Source organism: Hyalella azteca, unplaced genomic scaffold, assembly GCF_000764305.2.
Source record: "Hyalella azteca isolate HAZT.00-mixed unplaced genomic scaffold, Hazt_2.0.2 contig13225, whole genome shotgun sequence".
NCBI lineage: Eukaryota > Metazoa > Arthropoda > Malacostraca > Amphipoda > Hyalellidae > Hyalella > Hyalella azteca.
Window position 1 is genome coordinate 486177 of NW_025943154.1, and position 19667 is coordinate 505843.

Consider the following 19667-nt stretch of genomic DNA (forward strand, 5'->3'; position numbering starts at 1 on the left):
ACTCCTGCAGTGTACACGAACATTAATGGCTGGCTCCACCGTGGAGAAAATAACCTAACAAAATCTGTGTCGGCCGCTCTGCCTGCGGCTCGTAATCACACTTGTCGATAACGACAGGTGCAGCGGTCAGGAGTTCTGTGCAACGAAATGTTGGAGCATCACTGAATGAGTAATGGAAAGAGTCGTCGGTAATTATAAATATATTATAAAACATAGGAATTTTGTGGCCCTTTAAAAGTCTCCATTCACAATCGCGAGAATAATTGTGATTATAAACAATTGGCCGATTGAGAGATAAAAAAGTTATCTTTATCGTAATATGACTTCGTTATCGGTCATTCTCATTTTTTGCTTCAACAACTTGCCTCAAAAAAAAAAAAAAAAAAAAAACATTATAACTTGTGTTTATAAATTTTAAGGTGTGAAGGGTCATAATTATAATTTTCCTGACTAAAACTTCTACATCTTTTACAAAATAGTAAGCATTCCAAGGAAATTCGCCCACCGATCCGTATTTCGATGGGAAGAAAGAGGAAGCATATCGGTTGCGGGAGCTGAGCCGTATTATAAGTTAACTTGAAGTACTTTTAAAAGTGATTTTTTGGAGTAAAGTGGACACGGCACTTTCTCTTGTTCGCAAATTATATTCATAAGCAGTAGGGCAGTTGATCTGGAAAACCACAAATTATACAAATCAAATATTATTTTCGAACAAGAGAAAGAAGGCATTATTTGCCAGAGCATAAAGTCGGCGAAACGGAAGCAGAGTTGCTCATTCAGAGACGAAAAAAGGATAGGAAAGTGGCTAATAAACTCGTAAAAGAGGTGGCTCCTACGAGACGATGGCCGGCAGCACGGTAGTGACGGTAGAGAGACGAGACATGCAAGGAAAATAAAATAGCAAGACTTGACTCCCATAAGAGAGACACGTGGCCTGACCTTCATTGAATTATCAGAACCAATTGATAATAATAAGAACACATCTAAGTAATCTGGAGTCATATTGATTTCCTAATTTTATTCTATCTCAAATAATTCTTTACATCTGTAATGAGAAATTACACATTAACCCATTTTATAGGGAATTCTCGTAACATCTTATTAATAACAAACATAAAAATACTCCTAAATAACCAAATAAATACATCCTCCAGAAACGGTTTCACCTGTTCAGTTTGCATTATACCATCTAATAAGTTATTGGAGGATTCTAAAGACATAACTTGCTATCTATATTCAGTAAATAAAATGAGACTTTTACTGTAAAATTGTACGCCCAAATACCGCACTGAAGGCATCAAATCTTGAAGGAACTGCAGACGGTATTAAAATACACTTTCCTTGCCGCATTTCATGCACTGTCACAAGCCCAGGTAAGAACAATAGATTAGCGGTACACTTTAAACTGGACATAAAATCACAGATGAATATAAAATATCGCAGAACTTTAGTCAACTTACACGGTTGTACAATGAAGTGACACATAATCCAGTGTCATGCGACACAGTGCGTAAAAGTCTCTTTTTAGAGTTGAGATTTAAATGTTCACGATGAGAAATCGAACAGTTTACCTAAACTATTCGATTCTTTTGACCAATAAGGAGAATATTAGTTACCTACAGTGGGGGGAAATAAATATTCGTACACTTGAAAAATCGTATTTTAATGTATGTAAGTACACAAACTTAACAGGAAAAGTGATTTAACTTATGTATAGAGACGCATAGTATTCAAAAATACTATCAAAAGAAATTAAATCTCAATGCAACAAAAAACAATGCAACATGTTCACTTTTCGGGGTGAAAAAAGTATTCGTACAAAACAATAAATCCGCATTATTTTAATTTAATACTTGGTTGAATACCCTTTATTCAGCTCATCAGAATAGTATTTTTGAATACTATGCGTCTCTATACATAATTTAAATCACTTTTCCTGTTAAGTTTGTGTACTTACATACATTAAAATACGATTTTTCAAGTGTACGAATATTTATTTCCCCCCACTGTATCAGTCATCTAGATATGTACAGCATTTATAACAACCAATTTAGCCGCACAAAAAGTGTTGAACAATCCCTATTTTAAAAGATGATTTGATTAAATAAGGTCCAATCTGTAGTTGGAAATACAAATACAATAGAAAAAAAGTCACAACTCCATGAAGGACTAGCGTCTGGACTCCTATGATAGGTTTCACCACAAAGGTAAGGTTAGACAACAATAGATAGTTCCAAGCTAAAACTCGATGCAATTATTATACGATAAGATTGGGCCTAAAAATCAGACAACTTACTCCGAGTCCAAGCAACGGTGTTAAGAGATTCATTGGGAGTCGAAATAACGCGCTTGCAACTTGCGCATCACGATATTTCATGGGGAATCTAACTCAGCTTCCTTATTTTCATCTTTTGTAGAGCTGACACCGGGCGCAGGTAAAGCCCTGTGCTTACGACCAATCTGCAAGAATGCCATGCCGTGCGTCCTCATGTGACTGTACTGTTCACTTACTGAACTAAATTCCTCGTTGCAAACTCCGCATTCATAACTTTCTTCGTTGGCATCATCATCAAGGGTCACGACTTCATCTTCTATTGATTCAGCTGATGTAGGAGCACCGGAAGCGGAGGTTTCAATGTCGGGCATTTCTGGGATCGAAGCGGACATTGTTACAATAGAATTAGCGGACTGTGGGATAGGAGCTGAAGAAGAGCGAGGCGGAGGTTGGGATTTGTTCGTGACTGAAATTTTCGATTGGTTTGGTAGAACGACAGCCGAGCTATCACTTGCTGATTTTAAGGCGTTTGAAGTACTTACTAATGATGCTCCTGGTGGGGAACCAAGAGATACATAAGGTAGCCGAACAGAAACGATTGGTGAGGAGTCAGCAGGGGAGTTTGATGTATTCATAAATGTGAGAGCTGAGGCGGACTTGGACTTCTCTGAGGCGTTAGATCCCAAGGACGAACACGAGATCTTTACTGGAGGCCGCAAACTGACGATCGAAGACTGGACTTGCAAAGGCTTGCCGACAACAATGGTTTTTGAGGTGCTTTGGTTCTGGTGAATTTTACCGTCACCGGATATCAAAGTTGTCTTGGGAAGCTCGCCAACACCAGAATTAATTCCAAAACTCACTACTGAAACAGATTTTAGGCACGGCGCTGACACGAAGCCTTTTTCACCAATAGGCTTGGCAATAATTTTAGAAACGGTCGGGGCTCCGTCAACTGACTTGCTTCTTTCAACTCTAATAATCGAACTTTGCGTGACAATAACTTTGTTGCTGTCCGGTCGAGTTGAACCGAAGAGACCGCGAGCAGTCACTTTAGGGAGATTGGACAACATCGTTTTTCTATCTTCGGGGCGGTCATTATTGCTCAGTCGTCTCATCTTATTTGAATCCAATACCAACTGCCCAGCAGGCCGCTTTAGGCATACCATTTGCTTGGGCTGCTCGTCTGGATTTTCTAGCTGCTTCACATCAGGCGACTCGCTACGTGAGGCAAGGTCGCTCTGCCACTTGATTTTATGATCAAAGAACATGTGGCGCACGAGTGACTGTTGAACTACGAACGACTGACCACATTCTTGGCACAGAAAACCAGTGACAGGAGATCCGTGTTGTCGTTGCTTATGGCGTTCCAGCTTTTCTCTGAAATTTGTCGCAAAACTACACGAATTACACTGATGAGTTTTCTTCTTCTTTTTTAAGTTAGACGATGTTGACGACAAGTCACTGGAAACGGACACACCAGATGAATTTTCACCATCAGAACTTGTATCAAGTTTCCGTTTTACCCCAACTTCCAATGGAGAAATGGACACGGTAGGTTGAATATTTGTGTTCGTTTTAGCTAAGTTTGTACTTATTGTAACGTTAACTTTAGGAGCAGGCTTAACTACAGTGCTATTAGTGGCCTCTTCTATTCTCACTTTGGTGACTTGTGGTTTAATGAGAGCTTCTTTAATGTCAACTCGAATTATTTTTTGGGTATTTTTCGTATCAGTGACCTTTTGAGGAATAATAGGTATGGAACTTTTCTCAGGTGGAGAAACGCTGGCAGAACTGGATGACGGAGTGGCAGCTGGAGATGTTAGCTTCGTCGCAGGGGGACTAGTATCCTTAACAATTGTAGGAGGTTTCGTTTCAGGACTTGAATTGATGGAGCCTCCAGTGGGCGATACTTCACAGAAACTACGAGCTTGTGCTTCATCAGGGAATTTATCACTAGCTGACGATTTCTTCTTATTGATTTGCTTAGTTGGTACAAATTGAGAAGTTGGCATCGTTCCCTGACCTCTTGTTCTGATCATTATTTTCTCATTAACTTGGGATCGTTCAAGACCGTGAGCAGTTGAAAAATGATTCATAAGTGTCTCTTTCTTGACGTGGTCATAGGCTCGGCAGATCCAGCAGATATAACGGCGCTTTGAGTACTGGCAGACCCGGTGAACAATTTCAGTGTGCCGAGCAAGCTGTTGGCTGAAAGTATAATTCATGTCACACTCAGGGCAAGCAAGATGCCCCAAACCATGCTCTTCTTTGAGATGCTCAAGAGCGTCCTGAGGATCTTCTAATTTTAGTTGGCACATGATGCAAGAGTACGGATATGAGAGCGAGGAAACATGCTCTTCTAAATGCTCCAGTAAGTCTCCGCTGGAGGCAATAGGCTTACCGTCACACAAGCTGCATACAATGAAGCCATCTTGCAAGTGACCAGCCATGTGTTTGCCTATTGTCTCAGGAGTCAGGACACGCTTGCATGCAAGACATTGGCGCGTGTTGGGCAACTGGGCCGCACTGCCGGATGTGTGACACGATAGGGAGTGAACTGACAAGGCTCTACCGCCTTGGAACTTACGGCCACATCTTTCACAGGGTACAAATGCCTCGGGCGCTGCTGCTATTATCACGGGTTGAGATGAGCTTACAGCTGTAATGCTGGAATTATTAGAATTGTTTGAGCTAAGATTCATTAGAAAAGCGTGCTTGTCGATAAGGTGAGATAACGATGAAGCGACATCTGGCATGACAATGCTACAGAATGGACACACAGCTGGGTAGACGAATTGCTCATGAGCATGTTTCTCGAAGTGGCTATGAAGCCTCTCCATGGATTCAAATTGAGCAGCGTTACAAAACATGCACAGGATGATGCCCTGTTGCATGTGATAGCGGCAATGTAGGACGAAATTCTCGCCCCTGAAGCTGTTATGGCACACGCGACAGGTTCGGTCTCTCATCTCGCCTGTGCAGTTCCGTACGTGGCGTTTGTGTTTCTTTCTTTCGGAGTGCGTGAGGCCGCATCTGTAGCACACATACGGGCTGAAACCATCGTCTAAACTAGGCCTACTCTTGGGGGTGTCCGAGTTAACAGCATTCAAAACCTCTCCAGTCAAGGCATCGACTTTCACGCCATCAACGACTGTAACTCTCTGTCCTGTCAAAGGGTCAACAGCACTAGGCATCTCAGGGAATAAATCTTTATCCAAGATACAGCTGACGGTTGGAATTTCCCTCAAGCGCGTTTCTTCCTGCTCCTCGGCGCTCAACAGTATAGGCAGGCTGACCAAAGCTCCTCTTTGCTCAGAGTAGCGGACTTCATTTGCTGTAATAGAATATTTCTGCTGGGCAGCCACGACGGTGTGGTGGAGGGAACACGACTTCGTGCGATAATGGTTATCCCTTCGATGCTCTCTTTCATGATGTGCGCGTAGCTCGTCTTTACTTCGGAAAGCATTGCTGCAGAATTTAGACTTATACACATAGTGAACACGATTAATGGTTCTGGTGTGGCTCTTGTCGAGATGCTCGCGCACTTGGAAATGAATGTCGTCGTGCTCAAGCGTGTCGACAAGAACGGACTCATCACAGAGTGGACAGTCGAGCACACATTTGAAAGCACTTAGCACCTGTTGCCCGGGAGTCGAACAGCTGTGAAATACTAAGCTTTCAAAACGTTTGCTACAAACCGAACACTCGTAACTTTTATTGCAGTGTTCCTTTATCCAATGCGAGAGAAACTCGTCATCGGAACGGAAGAAGCAGACGTGGCATTCACTGCAAATGATACCAGAGCGCCTGTAGTGGTGACCGCACGTGTTGATGTGGTGCACAAAATCTCGTGGCGACTCGCACAGCGAGCCGCACTCGGGACACACGGAAATATTGGTTTCGTTGGTAGGAGGGTGGGTCAAAATGTGCGCCTTGGCAGCACAAACACTTGGCAGGATCAGTTGACACTTTCGGCACTCAACGCGCTTGTCAGAGAAGGCCTGATCAGTACGCATGTGTGCCATGAGCTCACGTATGCTGTAGAACATGCGGTCGCACATGAAGCACCTCAGCATGCGGTCACATGACGAGCTGTAATGTAAGTGGTATTAAGATGTCGGTGAAAAAGGTTAACTATCATAAAATGCCTAGGAAATGTGTGAAGAAGGTTAGATTACACATGAGCACTATATGAAAGTTATATAATAATTATACGAAAGAGATTTATTACAGAAAAAGAATTAAATAAAAATCCTAAATAATTAAATTCAATTAATTATTAAAATACATTTAAAGATAGAAATTTAATGTAATATCAAGGACTACTACACACAGGACATGCATAGCCTATGTCCAGCCTCTGCTAGCAGAGGCGATCGCCTACACTATGAAAATGCTGTTGTTTTAGTGGCATCAACAAATGATATGCCCATAATTGTTTCATACAATAGTATTACAATGTGTGTAGTAGTCCTTGAGCCTCTGCTAGCAGAGGCTGGACATAGGCTATGCATGTCCTGTGTGTAGTAGTCCTTGTGTAATATTAAATATTGACTATATATAGAAAGAATAATCTATATGCAATTTACCGCGCACTAGTGCAAATAATGAACTAAGTACCTCATTTTCAATATTTAACACAAGCGCTCAAATAAAAATATTGCTAACATGAAACTGACTGAGGACGTTAGGTGCTGAAATTCTGTACACAGAGCAAGCTGCACGGTGCAGTCGATGATGGATAAATGATTATCAACCGTTCAATGACACACAAATTTGACCAAGTATTCAATCTTACATTAAATCAAAATGAGTAAGGTAACTAATGTCGATTTAGTAATAAATATTTTTTTAGGGAAGGAGAGGGAGGGTATTAATAGAATTGAATAGCTGTAGCATAAAAGAGAAAGTGTTCTCGTACTTTTTAGTCTGCACCACTCCATCGTTCTCTCCAACCGACCGCGTCATCTGCAGAGTAAAAAATACATCAGCAATATTTACACAAATCAGGCACTCAGATATCCTTCAAAAAGCATTATAAAAGCAACACAGCTCTTGCTCCGTCTAACCAGGAAAAAAAACGCCTTAATCGGTCGCTATGAGTAGACTTCAAACAACTTAGCTGCAGCCATCATTGTACACTGAATACAAACAAATAAAAATATGATTCACACTAACTTATATCATTACACGATGCCTGTTTTATGCTTATATTTGTAAAGAATCAGCTTCATGCTTATATCTGTGCACGATGCCTAGGTTATGCTCTAATCACGTGAAGTTACAACCTTGTTTGTCTTCCACTACTCGGAACCTGGCATGGCACACAACCTGATACTGTGTCAGTACGGACTGAGACCTTCATGAGCCACGCCAGCTTGTATTTACAGCAGTTTCTATTTTGCAAAGACTCAGTCTCACTTTAGCCAGTTGAAATTCATCAGTGTTATAATCAGTTTTGTACTTTTTTCACGATGAATGATACTTTTAAGTTCTGCTATTTTTAATATTTCACAGGTGTTCTCAGGTATCAATGCTGTCAACTAGACGCAGAAATTTTCAGGGATGACTTTAATAGTAAGAGAGGCAATCAAGCCTACCACAACTCTAACAGGAATCTAGATACTACCTGGACTGTAAGCATCACACTCCCCATTTGTCTAAAGGTATATTTATCATCAAAGTCATAAAAAAGTTATAACTTTTTGCTTCAAATTCCACAATTGGCCGAATTTGAGCTAGTAAACAGAGCTACCATAAATATATAATGGGTTGACTCTTTATCTACAGATCCATTAATCATTGCCAATGATATTTGTATAAATATCAGGGGCTGGTGACTAGAAGACCTCCCAGCAGATAACTGGGTTAAGCAAACCCGCATTTACCTCATCTGTGACTCTGGGAACGGGCACAACGTAAGGCTGCAGGAGGGGCGTCATGTGCACTGGCAGAGAGCGCACCTCCACGGTGTCATCGTCAACATCCTCGCCTTTCATGATGTGCATGCGCAAGTGTTCTGCACAGGCCAAAACACATATTAATGTATATGTCATGCCGAATCTGTAGAAACAGCATTTCTATATTATAGGAATCTGGTGTTAGGTCAGTCAGCCAAGTTTTTTTTTAATATAAAGAAACTTGACCAGACTTGACCTAACCCTTTTCAGACTTTCTGCCAATTTATGTTCCAGCTCTAACATCCAATTTTCTGAATAAGCAATGAAATGCTGACCTACAGATTTGGCAAACTGGCTGCCAATTCCATAGAATTGTCAATTCCCTGATGAGGAAAAATAACATAATTTAAAAATGGAATGAAATGAAACTAAGTATTTGTGAGGTGATTCTAAGGAAAAAAATAATCACTCAGCAAACGATCATAATTTGCCTTACCTCTGAGGGCGCATCTATTGTAGAAAGTCAGTCGAGCATCACATGGGCCACACTCCAGGTTGATGAGCAGACTGCGTCTCTGCATGTGAGACTCCCTTGACGAATCCAAAAAGAACCTGCAAAACAAAACACTTGCTTAATCTAATGATAGTAATGGTTTATTTAGAAGGAAATCTTTTTCCTTAAAAATTTCTGGTCACAATGCACGTTAAGCAAGTAGCAGTTTCCAGACCTATGAATCGTAGATGTAATTATTTGAGAGTTTTTGTAACATAAACATTACAAAGAAATACAAATCTTGTAGTTTAAGTAAACCATTGATGATGGGTACAAACATTATAACATAGTTGAGGCATGATAGCCAAGGTAGGTCTCATTATATCATGGAAATTGTTTTGGGTGCCTTAAATTTTTCATATATGATCAGTACAGTTGATACAGTTTAAATTGGCCTACCAACTGCATATGAAAAACTGTTAGGAAGTTAGAAAAAACCTTCAATGTTAAAAAACACCTACACATATATAAAAAATTTGCTCAAAAAATATACAAACAAGTCTGATGGCTTACGTGTCACCGCAGCTGTGACATTTGTACCCCTCAGGGGGGATGGTGACACGAATCCAGTCAGGAGTTTTCTGTGAAGGAACAAAGGCTGGTAGTTTGACAGAGTCCAGCTGCCACAAGGATAAATTTGAGCATGCCTTGGGCAATGCATTACTTGAGGGATGGAACTGAACCATTTCACCGCTTTGATCTCCCCCAACCTGCACAAACGTCCAAATTGAATTTAATTTCTTTACATTATTGGTACCACAATAATAACAATATTCAAAATATTTGCTAATGAGAGGAAATACAGAAGTACCTTATTGGAGCAACAACTGCACGTTATGAATAATATGGGTAGAGACAGTTATGAAGTTTGATGGTAGGATTCAGACAGACTTTTTACTGCGGCATATGCCAAAATGTCAATTTATAGAGCTCATAACGGCTGATGGCAACTCAAGATTTTTTAATTAGCCATTTTTTGTGTGTTCTGGGGATCCTGACTTGTTGGAATGTAAAGAATTGTCAGAGGGTAAATTGTAAGCATTTTTTGCATGGAAACAGCCATGCAATACCAAGTAACTGGGTGGAATTATTCATTGATTACTCCTTTAATTCCATTCATCTCATAGTACTTACATAGCTTCGAAGTAATTCAGAGATGTCAGCACCATTCAAGCCATTGTTCAGAAATTCATGTGGTCTTAGCAAGTTGGAGGAACTAGAGAAATTTTTCCTCTTCTCATTTGGTGCTTGGCTTTCACTGTCACTGCCTTCAGACATCACCACCTCTGCTTGGATGGGCAAAGGAGGTTCTCCATCTTTATCTGTCTCTTCTTGTTCTTCCTCCTCATCTTCTTCAGAGGATGTGGGGCAGGATGTGTGAGGTTTGATATGGTCTGGCGTCCCATTAAATAACTTCTTCCCAAAATCATTAGGAGAAAAACCCTGAGTCTTCAAACTATTCTCTGTTGTTGATTTTGGGATGGTGATACTCTTGCCAGTTTCAGTTAGTGAAGAATGTAATTCAGTGTCATTGGGAGCAAGTGAATTTTGATCTAATTTAGAGCTTGATGGCTCCAAATTAGGGTCAATACCTAATCTCATATCAGGGTTAAGTGAAATTTTCTTAGATTTCAATAAGGCTGATGCATCATTTTTTCTAGCAGTACAAAGCAGACTGCCAATGCTTAGTTTACTGGGGCCTTCAATAAGTAATTCCTCTTTCTTCTCTATAATTTTCTTGATTACATTGTTTGGTAGCTTGACAGCCTCACCAGTTGTGTCATCATCTAAAGCTTCCACCACTTCTCCAATGGCTGCTTTAGTCATTTGCTCAACTGACTGCATGCCAGGAGACAGTTTTGTTTTGTTTCTCTCACAAATTTCAATTTTTGGAACATCATTGGCTAGCTCTTGTGTTGTCTTATCATTTTCAGATAGATTAGCTCCATCATTTTTTATTGTTAAAGATTCACATATTTTTTCAGCAGAATCACTATGAGATTCACCATGGTCAGATTCATAATCACTAGAAGAGGAGTCAATTTTTTCTTCTTCAGATTCACAAGTATCAAAAATTTCTCTTTGTAAATTCAAAACAGATTTTGATGAACTTTCAGAATTGGTTTGTGCACTCAAATAAGTTTTCCTTTCCCTGGCTGGGCTGGAAAAACCTTCAAAGCCATCTTCACTTGGACATGGAGAATTGTGAGAGAACAGATCATTTGCAATAAACATATTCTCCTGAGACTCCAACACTTTAGGGACATCTTTGTCATTTTCTTCATTTACTTTTAACTCGTCACACAAGCCTTCAGAATCAGACAACTTAGCCTCCAATTCCTCAGGAGGACCAGGCAGTTTACTTGAGTAAGATGAAGTGCTGCTGCTGGCACTGCTTGTATCAGAAGAATTTGAACTGCTACTACTGTTGCTGTGATTGCTGCTGCTACTGCTGCTTCGGTGAGAGGGTGCTTCTTCAGTAGGCTTGGCTTCATTGGCAGCCATTGTCATTGCCAGCCAATATTCTGCAAAATTTTCAAGTAGATTCATAAAAAGATAATAGAAGTTTGTGATGAAAAATGTCTAAAAATCTAATAATTGCAATTTGAAGATGATCACCTGCATTCACAATAAGATGCAGGGATAAATATTTTATTAACACATAGAAAGGGCCTAGCTGCTTAGCCATGAAGCTGATTGGTACTTTGTAATAAGCAACAAGGTTTGGCAGAAAATATATATACGTACCAAAATATATATACCAAGTTATTTCTTAATAACAAAGATTCACTAAAATAATAACTAATCTGAACAAAAATGAAATAAAAGGCAAATTTGGGATTTCTGTGGAGCCACTTCCACTAAACAAGATCAAGTCAACACAAAACTTGATAGTTTAAAAACTAGGTAACAGACAATTTTGAAATTTTTATAATACAGATTTGCATATTCCACACATGAGACAGAGTGCTATATATAGACTGTAACAGCAGGTTTATTAGTTTAAAAAATTGCACACAATTGTTTTTGTCATATTCTTGTAAATTATAATGGAAATGAGAAAAAATAAGACAGTATATATATATATATATATACAGGTTTGGTTGAAGACCAGAGCGTACTTTTTATTTACGATTTTCTTATTGTTCTTTTCAATAAGCCGAACGAAATTTCTAGCTGGAGCTTGGAGATCAAAAAGTAGATTACCGAATGACATTTTATTGCAGTGCGACGTTTCGAATATATCAATATTCATTATCAAGCAAGTAGAAAAGAACAATAAGAAAATCGTAAATAAAAAGTACGCTCTGGTCTTCAACCAAACCTGTATAAATGAAGAACTTCTGCCTAACTACACTAATATATATATATATATATTCTTATTTTGTATCAAATTTTATGTGGGCAAGTTACCATACATGGTAACCTGAAATCTCTGCTCAAAAAAAGCCTCCAATCCCAATCAGTTTGTGCTGAAGACTAAACTATGTACCGTTAAATGGGGGTTACTTAAGACTCCCAGGGTAACTTAGACCACTTTTAGTTTTTTTAACAAAAAACCCCAAAACTCAAAAACTATTCAACATAAAAAAATGTTGTCAATGGGCATTAAAGGCCTAATACTGAGGCTATGTAACACAATAGAAGGATAAAGAAATTATGCATATCTGATAGGTTAAAAAATGAAAAAATTGTACCCACAAAAAAGAGCTATTATTTAAAGCCTGTTGTAGAACCCCCTCCAATTTTTACATTTTTAGGTAAAATAACTCCAGGTTTTGGTGCATTGTAGTAGAACTCTTCTAGTTACATATGCAAATGACAAATTTGAGGAAAGTGTCATAGTTTGCAAATGGGAGGCGCTGCCCCCGAATAGGGGAACTTAGACCACCTAATATCAGCCCTGATGGGGTAACATGGACCAGCTTGGAAATTAAGTTAAAATTACCATATATAAGACTGTAGAGTCTGAAACACAAAGAAAAAACATTAAATTAATAGGTGTATCAATCTTAAAATATGTTATATATGGTAATTTACCCCCATTACCCCCCATTTGCAAACTATGACACATTCCTCAAATTTGTCATTTTCGTGTGTAACTAGAAGAGTTCTATAATGCACCAAAACCTGGAGTTATTTGGAGTTATTTTACCAAAAAATATAATTGATTTTACCACCCAGTCTAAGATACCCCAAGAGCTGGGGTAACAAAGACAATCACTTTTTTTGAAATTACATCAAATTTCAAAACTATGGGAGGCAGGAGCCAGCAATTTATGGTGAGTAAACCTAGAGTATAGAATAGACCTGTATTTTGCATGTTTCAATTTAAGTTTAATTTAGCTAGTAAAAAAATGACATTTAAAAAAAAAGTAATCTAAGTTACCCCCTTTTACGGTATTGTACCTGTGAGGTTGTGTGCCATCAATATGAAATATCATTCTATTCTAGGATTTATAACATCACTTTCTTATTGAATTGAAATAAAAAATAAAAACAGGTCAAAAATTATTGGCAAGACACAGATATTGACTTCCTGAATTTTTTTACAAGTGCATGAATGAAATCATTAGGTAAATTGCACAACATAGAGTGAATAGAACAGACTAAGTCAGAGCTAAATTGCAAGGCTTAATTAAGTATCTCATTCATGCATGCTGCTGCAGTTGTGGTTCACCCAAGGCACTTGCATATTCTGTCACATTAATAAATTGATAACATATTGTTACCCTTAAGCTTGCATGTTTAATTTATTTTCTGGCTTCACATTTTGGACCAGGATTGGAATTTTTCTATTTGTTTCTGAAATCTCGCGGCTCCAACATGACAAATTTTCAATACATTTGGAATCTCGCGGCTCGATTGTGCACTTTTGTTAACAATTGGATAGGAGGTAATTCATCTGGCGGAAATCTCGCGGTTTCGGAAATGGCGGGAAACCTCTAGTCGCAGCCCTAAAGGCAGATGTTTTCCATGCTTGTTTTGGACCAAATCCAGTTGATGTATTGTTAATCAGGATGATGATAAAATACAATTAGCTATTTCATGTACCTACCCACACTCAGGAAGATGTATATAAACAGGGAAATTTCTCGCGTAAATCAATCTAATTATATTTTTTTCGCGCAGGCGTTTGTGCAAATCATGGTCATCGATTCCGCGCCGTGCAGCACTCGGCGCGGGCCGCGGAGCCGTCCGACACAGTTCTGATTTAGACACAGTTCTGATTTAGACACAGTTTTCATCTGAATGGAATGGCAACATCGTCTGTAGATGATTTCAAGTAACGCTGAACCAGCATTGCCAGATAAAATATTTCTATACCAAAGTTCACAAATCTGGTATTTTCAAAGGTTTCTGGTATGAATATTTTAGATCTGGTATATATGCCTAAATCTGGTATTTTTCTGGTATTTTCTGACTTACTGCAAATTTACTGCATTTAGTTCCACCTCTGAAGTTTTAACTTCCTCCAGCGTAGGCGTAGATTATATTATTATTTATATGAATTGCCTTCAGAGCGGCGCGATTAGAGCTTTCCTGCCATTTTTGGAACCGCAAGTTTTCATGTCAACCAGAACTCGAACACCACAGCAGAGAGTATTTTATGCAGCTAATGAATTTTGCAAACTTTGCTGGAAGAGAGATTATTGAATTTAAGTTAACTCGTATCCAATTTATCCAACCACAACACAATGCAGATACACGTTTGTGTGTACGGTCAGTGTGATTACGTAATTTGCATTGCCGCGCGTCCATATTTAAACTATTTTAGCTTTCTAAAAGTACGGCGCTGTCGGCGCACGGCGCATTTTTTTACCGGCATAGTACGGCGCACCGCGCAGCATAGTGGCAAAGCAGAGAGTTTTTTAGACTCTCCCTCAAGTTCATTTTTGAGTCCTATTAGTAGACCAGTAAAGTATCCTGGATACCAGCATTATCATACATAGGAAATTGGCTTGAATCTTGAGTAAATGAGAAAATTAAAAATGAACTGATTCTAAAAAAGCTCTGGTTTGCCACTATGCCGCGCAGGTCGTTAAAATGACAATATAAATTCCCGCGCACCTGGCACATCTTCCTGACCATGGGTACCTACTACCTAAACTGTTTTGGCATTTTGATTTTGTGGACTGAAATGAGGCTGAAAGTGGAAATTTCCGGGTCTTTCTAAGCTTTTAGGTTCTGCTTTCCAGGGCTAGAGAGGTCCTATTTTTTCTGAAATATTGCAGCTCTAATATCATATAATTTCAGTAGGTGTGAAATTTTGCAACTCTAATGCCATAATTTTTAGTTTGATTGAAAAAATTGCAGTTTGCACTTTGTGACTTTGCAAACATGTTTCATAAAATTTTCAACTTCAACAAGCCGCAGTACGCCAGTACCTACATATACTTCAATGCTCCCGGTCCCATACCGGCATGGCCTGCCTCGCACCAAAATAACATGCAAAACATAATAACATCAACTCAAAACATTCCCAGATTTCCCACATTGCCACATCCCACTCCTTCCCACATCCCCAATCTCCATTCTCCTCCTCAGTCCTCATTTGAATGACTTGAATATACAAGATGCCAAACTAAGATATAATCAGATCATCCACTTTGTTCATAATCACGAGTTCACTTAAGTCTCAACTCAACCCTGCCATTGACAATATATATTTTAGTAGGACACTAGGATAACACATTCCATTTATAATTATTCAAATACAGACGACAAAAGTAGTGACTAGCAGTGGACAATCACAAATTTACAATTAGTTAGCAACAATAATTTCCTACATTCCATTTGCTCTCAGTGACTCACACAGATGTCCGAGGGAGAATCGGCAACGCCTTACGCTGACAGAGTTGACGCCCAACGACCCAAGCAAAATGGCCAACGACGCGTTCGGTTGGCTTTCCGCAAGGACCCTACGTTCTCGGACCGGCGCTTCTGGAGAAATTTATGCTTTTTCGCTAAATCTTTGACATTCGAGGTTTCCCCCATATACTGTTAAGATACTTGTTCTATTTTAAGCGGGCTGTAAATTCGACAGTTTTACGGCGAATTTATTGTCAATAGCACTTTGATTTTTGATTTGAAAAATATAAAATGTGGCTGTGTGACTGGCAGCACTCATGTGTGGCACTCATGGTTAACACTCGTAGAAGCTTTTTAATCGAATTTTTGCAGCGAACTTTCATTGCAGATTTTTCAGGTGTAATTTTGTCAAATCAATACTGAACAGATTTAAACAAAACTTTTTAGTCACAGTACGAAGTAGAATTATTAGAATTATTACGGATTTTTAGTAGAATTATTACGGATTTTTACGTCATTTCGTTTTCGATTAAAACGAAAAAAATGCAACATTTGCGTAACAGTCCCAATCACAGACGACATATTAGTACGATTACGTCAATATTACGAATAATATGTCGTCTTTCTTGCCGACTGAACATCACTCAACACAGTCGAATGCAAATTGAACAATTTCATGTGATGGACTTTCACAAATTTTCCGAACTAAAATGGAACCAAACTTCAAAAAGTGGAGGAAACTTTCTACGCTCTTGTCCCGTATAATCGTACACCTGTCGTGATTGACCGTATCTCTTTCACGCACGAACGTTTGTTGTAGTATATTGTTTACAGCGGTTGTTGCCGCATGACGTGTACTGGGATCGCCTGTCGCAGTAGTACTGTTACTGTCGCTATTGCTTTAGTGTCGCCGATTGTAAAGGTGTCTCACGGTTACGTCTTAGCGACAGTTTCAAGTTTTCCCATTGTCAGCCCTCGATGCTCTAGGCAAATATAACTTATAAACAAATTTGCTCACACGTTTGCCGCCAGAGTGTTTTGGTCAAGTAGTGTCCTGTCTCATTTGCTTAACGTTACCCTTTCCCCAAGTCACCAGTTTTGGCTTTCTTTCTGGCTTCGGCGCCTTAAAATGTGAACAACTTGCCTTTACGATCTCGATTACTACTGCTTCCACATTACAACACCGGCACCATAACTCTCAATGGAATTTATAACTTGGTGATTTATTAATCTGACCTCAAACAACGTTCAATGAATGCAATCCGTTTTGACAGAACCTCAGTAGCCACAGCGAATTGTGCACACAAACTCTCATAGATACCCAAATTAATAAACAATCGACCATGCTTTGTTGGTCACATTCGCATTAGCATATTAGTTTCGCAGGGCTTCAAGAATTAAGAACAGTTATTATCAGTTACGATTTTTTAATGATATTTTCAAGTTTAAACTCTTCTAGTCATGAGAGTTTCCGGCTTGATTGCTGCCAAACGAAATCAATTCTTTGTATATCTCCATGCAGTGCATTGAAAATGAACTTCTATGCGTTGAGCGAACCTGCTATTCCCGAATTTTAGTTTGTAACTGTTTATCACAATTTTCATAGGGAATAATTTGTGCATAAAAATTGTGAGAAGTAAAATGTTGAGACTCGAATGACTTTTCTTTCACATCATATCATATCATATCATGATATCATATCATATCATATCATATCATATCATATCATATCATATCATATCATATCATATCATATCATATCATATCATATCATATCATATCATATCATATCATATCATATCATATCATATCATATCATATCATATCATATCATATCATATCATATCATATCATATCATGATATCATGATGTCGGCGCTGAAGAATAGGCCTGATGTGGCCTAGCTGTCGCCGAATCTTGTACTTTTCGTGACTTGTTCACATGAGATCTGAATATAGGTCCTTTGACCGGGTCTTCGAAGCTGACGATAGTTTGAAATAGCTACTAGACTTCCAGCGGGTTCGATATGGTGCTCGGCATTTCAAGTCTGAACATATCAATGATATCATTTTCCTTTATATAGGCTTTATCTAGTCTGTTCTTGAACGCGTTCATACTCGGAGCGTCAACGATGTAATCAGGGAGGCTATTCCACACGTCGGTGACTCTAAGCGTCAAGAAGTGTTGTATGGATGAGTTGCATCGCACTTCTTTTAGTTTATAGCCGTGACCCCTGGTGTTGGTTCTTGTTTCAAATTCTAGCAATCCTTTTGGGACCGGCGCAATTGTAAGAAGGAAAAACAAATATCCAGAGGGCTAATTTAAAAACACGTATATTTCTTTAAATATTTTCCCGTTTTAATAACCTGACTAATTTACAACATTAATTTTTAAATTTGTTTTGGATTGGATATAAAGTTTAGTTTCCCAGTAAATACTAGTGAATAGAGCGCCCTTCGCTTCACCACCCCGCCGACCGACGCTGATGCCAATAATTCGTTTGAAGTGCTTGTGGAACGCGTTGGGTCCGCGTTGTAGGCAGCGTATATACCCCCATTTTTTCAACAAATAGCATAAGCAAAAATCTTCTATGTATTTTAAGATTTTGGTTTAGTTATTCAAGTGTTCGAAGCTTTAATCTTTCGATAAAGGACTTATGCGAGCAAATATGCTCAATACTTATTGTATTGTCCTTTATATTGGTCGGATAATGATAGATCGCAATTGTTTAGCTCATGAATGAAAATTTTCTCAATAAATGTAATTTGTATTCACGAAATTAAATTTCTATCCTATGCCCTTTTGAAAAGAGGAATGCCCCTTTTTGTTTGCAGTTTTTTTTATGATGCCGTTAGGAATTACACCTATTTACACGAACAGATTGTGTATGGGCATTTAGAAAGTGTTCGATAGTCTTCAAACCTACATTTATGCCGGCCATGCAGGTCGATAGTCGGCTATTACAGGCATATCTTTATATGTATACAACTTATGAGGGACTTGAGACCAGGCAGGTACACATCACTAACGGTCTATAATGTACATAATGCGTTAACACCAGGCGTATCAGAATTCTTTAGAGCATGTGTAAGTTTTTTACCTTAATTAAAAAATGAATTTATTTGACAGTGATAGCTATGGCACAATGCTAACAATTGGTTATATTCTCAATTTATGCCGATCCGTTCATAATTGAAGGAGTTGTGATTGGGACAGTCGCGCAGGCGAGTGGGAATCCGCAGGCGGGTTCTTGGGAGAGAACGGAGAAAAGTGAGGATATAGTGCATTGTCAGAATATTTAGCATGAGAAACGTTAAGAATTATAAGATTTTCTGTGCATAATTTTTTAAATTGAAACTGATCTTTACCTGATTAGCGATGGAACTATTATCTACATCATGCTTCTGGAAGAGTTGTTATAATTTTTTTTCCGGCTTTTATTTACACGTACTGCCTTAAACGTTAAGTTATGGTCCCATTTGCGCGCCTAACAAACTTGGGAGCACAGCCGTGGGTAACAAAATTGACTCGTAAACAGGCCCTGCGCCTAACGCCAACCATCAGCATGCAATATCTACACATAGCCTCAGATCAATGAGCTGTGGGTAACTCCGGCTAACAGTAAATCCGCTTTGCACAACACAGCCACTGCTCCATAGCGCAACTGGCCGGAGCGCAACAGGCCCTACCGCAACAGGCGGCGCAGGTTAGGTTAGGTTACGTTATGAGTAGCTGTTGCGGTCGGGCCTGCTGCGAGTTGTGCTCCGGCCTGTGACTGAACGGCGCTGTTGTGGTGGGCGCTTTGTGTCAAAAGCCGTGAAGATGCCCGGCTGCGGTACGCTCGGGAAGGAATATGAATCGCACTGTGGACTTGGGCTATCTATCCAATAGCTATTGGGCTTGGAACCTCTAGCTATCCACCGACAACTTAGCGTTTAGGTTAGCGCCCACAGCACGTTAATTAAAAACGTTAATTAATTCAAGATAAGTTTCGACATTAAAAACGTATGAGTGGAAATACTGCTATGACGTAGCATTTAGTGTATTATTTATTTAATGAACGTTATGTTCATAAATAGCATCGTTTTTAATTAGGCGAAGATCGGATTCGATTCGACGAAAG

The 19667-nt window shown here is 39.1% G+C and overlaps 1 protein-coding gene across 1 annotated transcript; it reads right to left on the reverse strand.

Annotated features, from left to right (window-relative positions):
• Positions 1–1983: 1983 nt before the first annotated feature.
• Positions 1984–15657, reverse strand: LOC108664990. Its single transcript, XM_018151701.2, has 7 exons — positions 15548–15657; positions 9866–11256; positions 9245–9441; positions 8675–8790; positions 8167–8297; positions 7200–7246; positions 1984–6370 (listed from the first exon to the last, which is right to left on the reverse strand). Exons 2-7 carry the CDS (start codon positions 11240–11242, stop codon positions 2374–2376), a joined length of 5865 nt encoding a protein of 1954 aa, XP_018007190.1. The 5' UTR covers positions 11243–11256; positions 15548–15657; the 3' UTR covers positions 1984–2373.
• Between the last annotated feature and the right edge of the window lie 4010 nt (positions 15658–19667).

Excerpts from the sequence above, each read along its gene's own strand:
- LOC108664990 (XM_018151701.2), bottom strand. The coding sequence starts at position 11,242 with ATGACAATGGCTGCCAATGAAGCCAAGCCTACTGAAGAAGCACCCTCT. Across the intron at positions 8,298-8,674 it reads CAATAGATGCGCCCTCAGAG|AACACTTGCGCATGCACATC; the intron begins GTAAGGCAAATT and ends TGGCCTGTGCAG. Across the intron at positions 7,247-8,166 it reads TTCCCAGAGTCACAGATGAG|ATGACGCGGTCGGTTGGAGA; the intron begins GTAAATGCGGGT and ends TTTACTCTGCAG.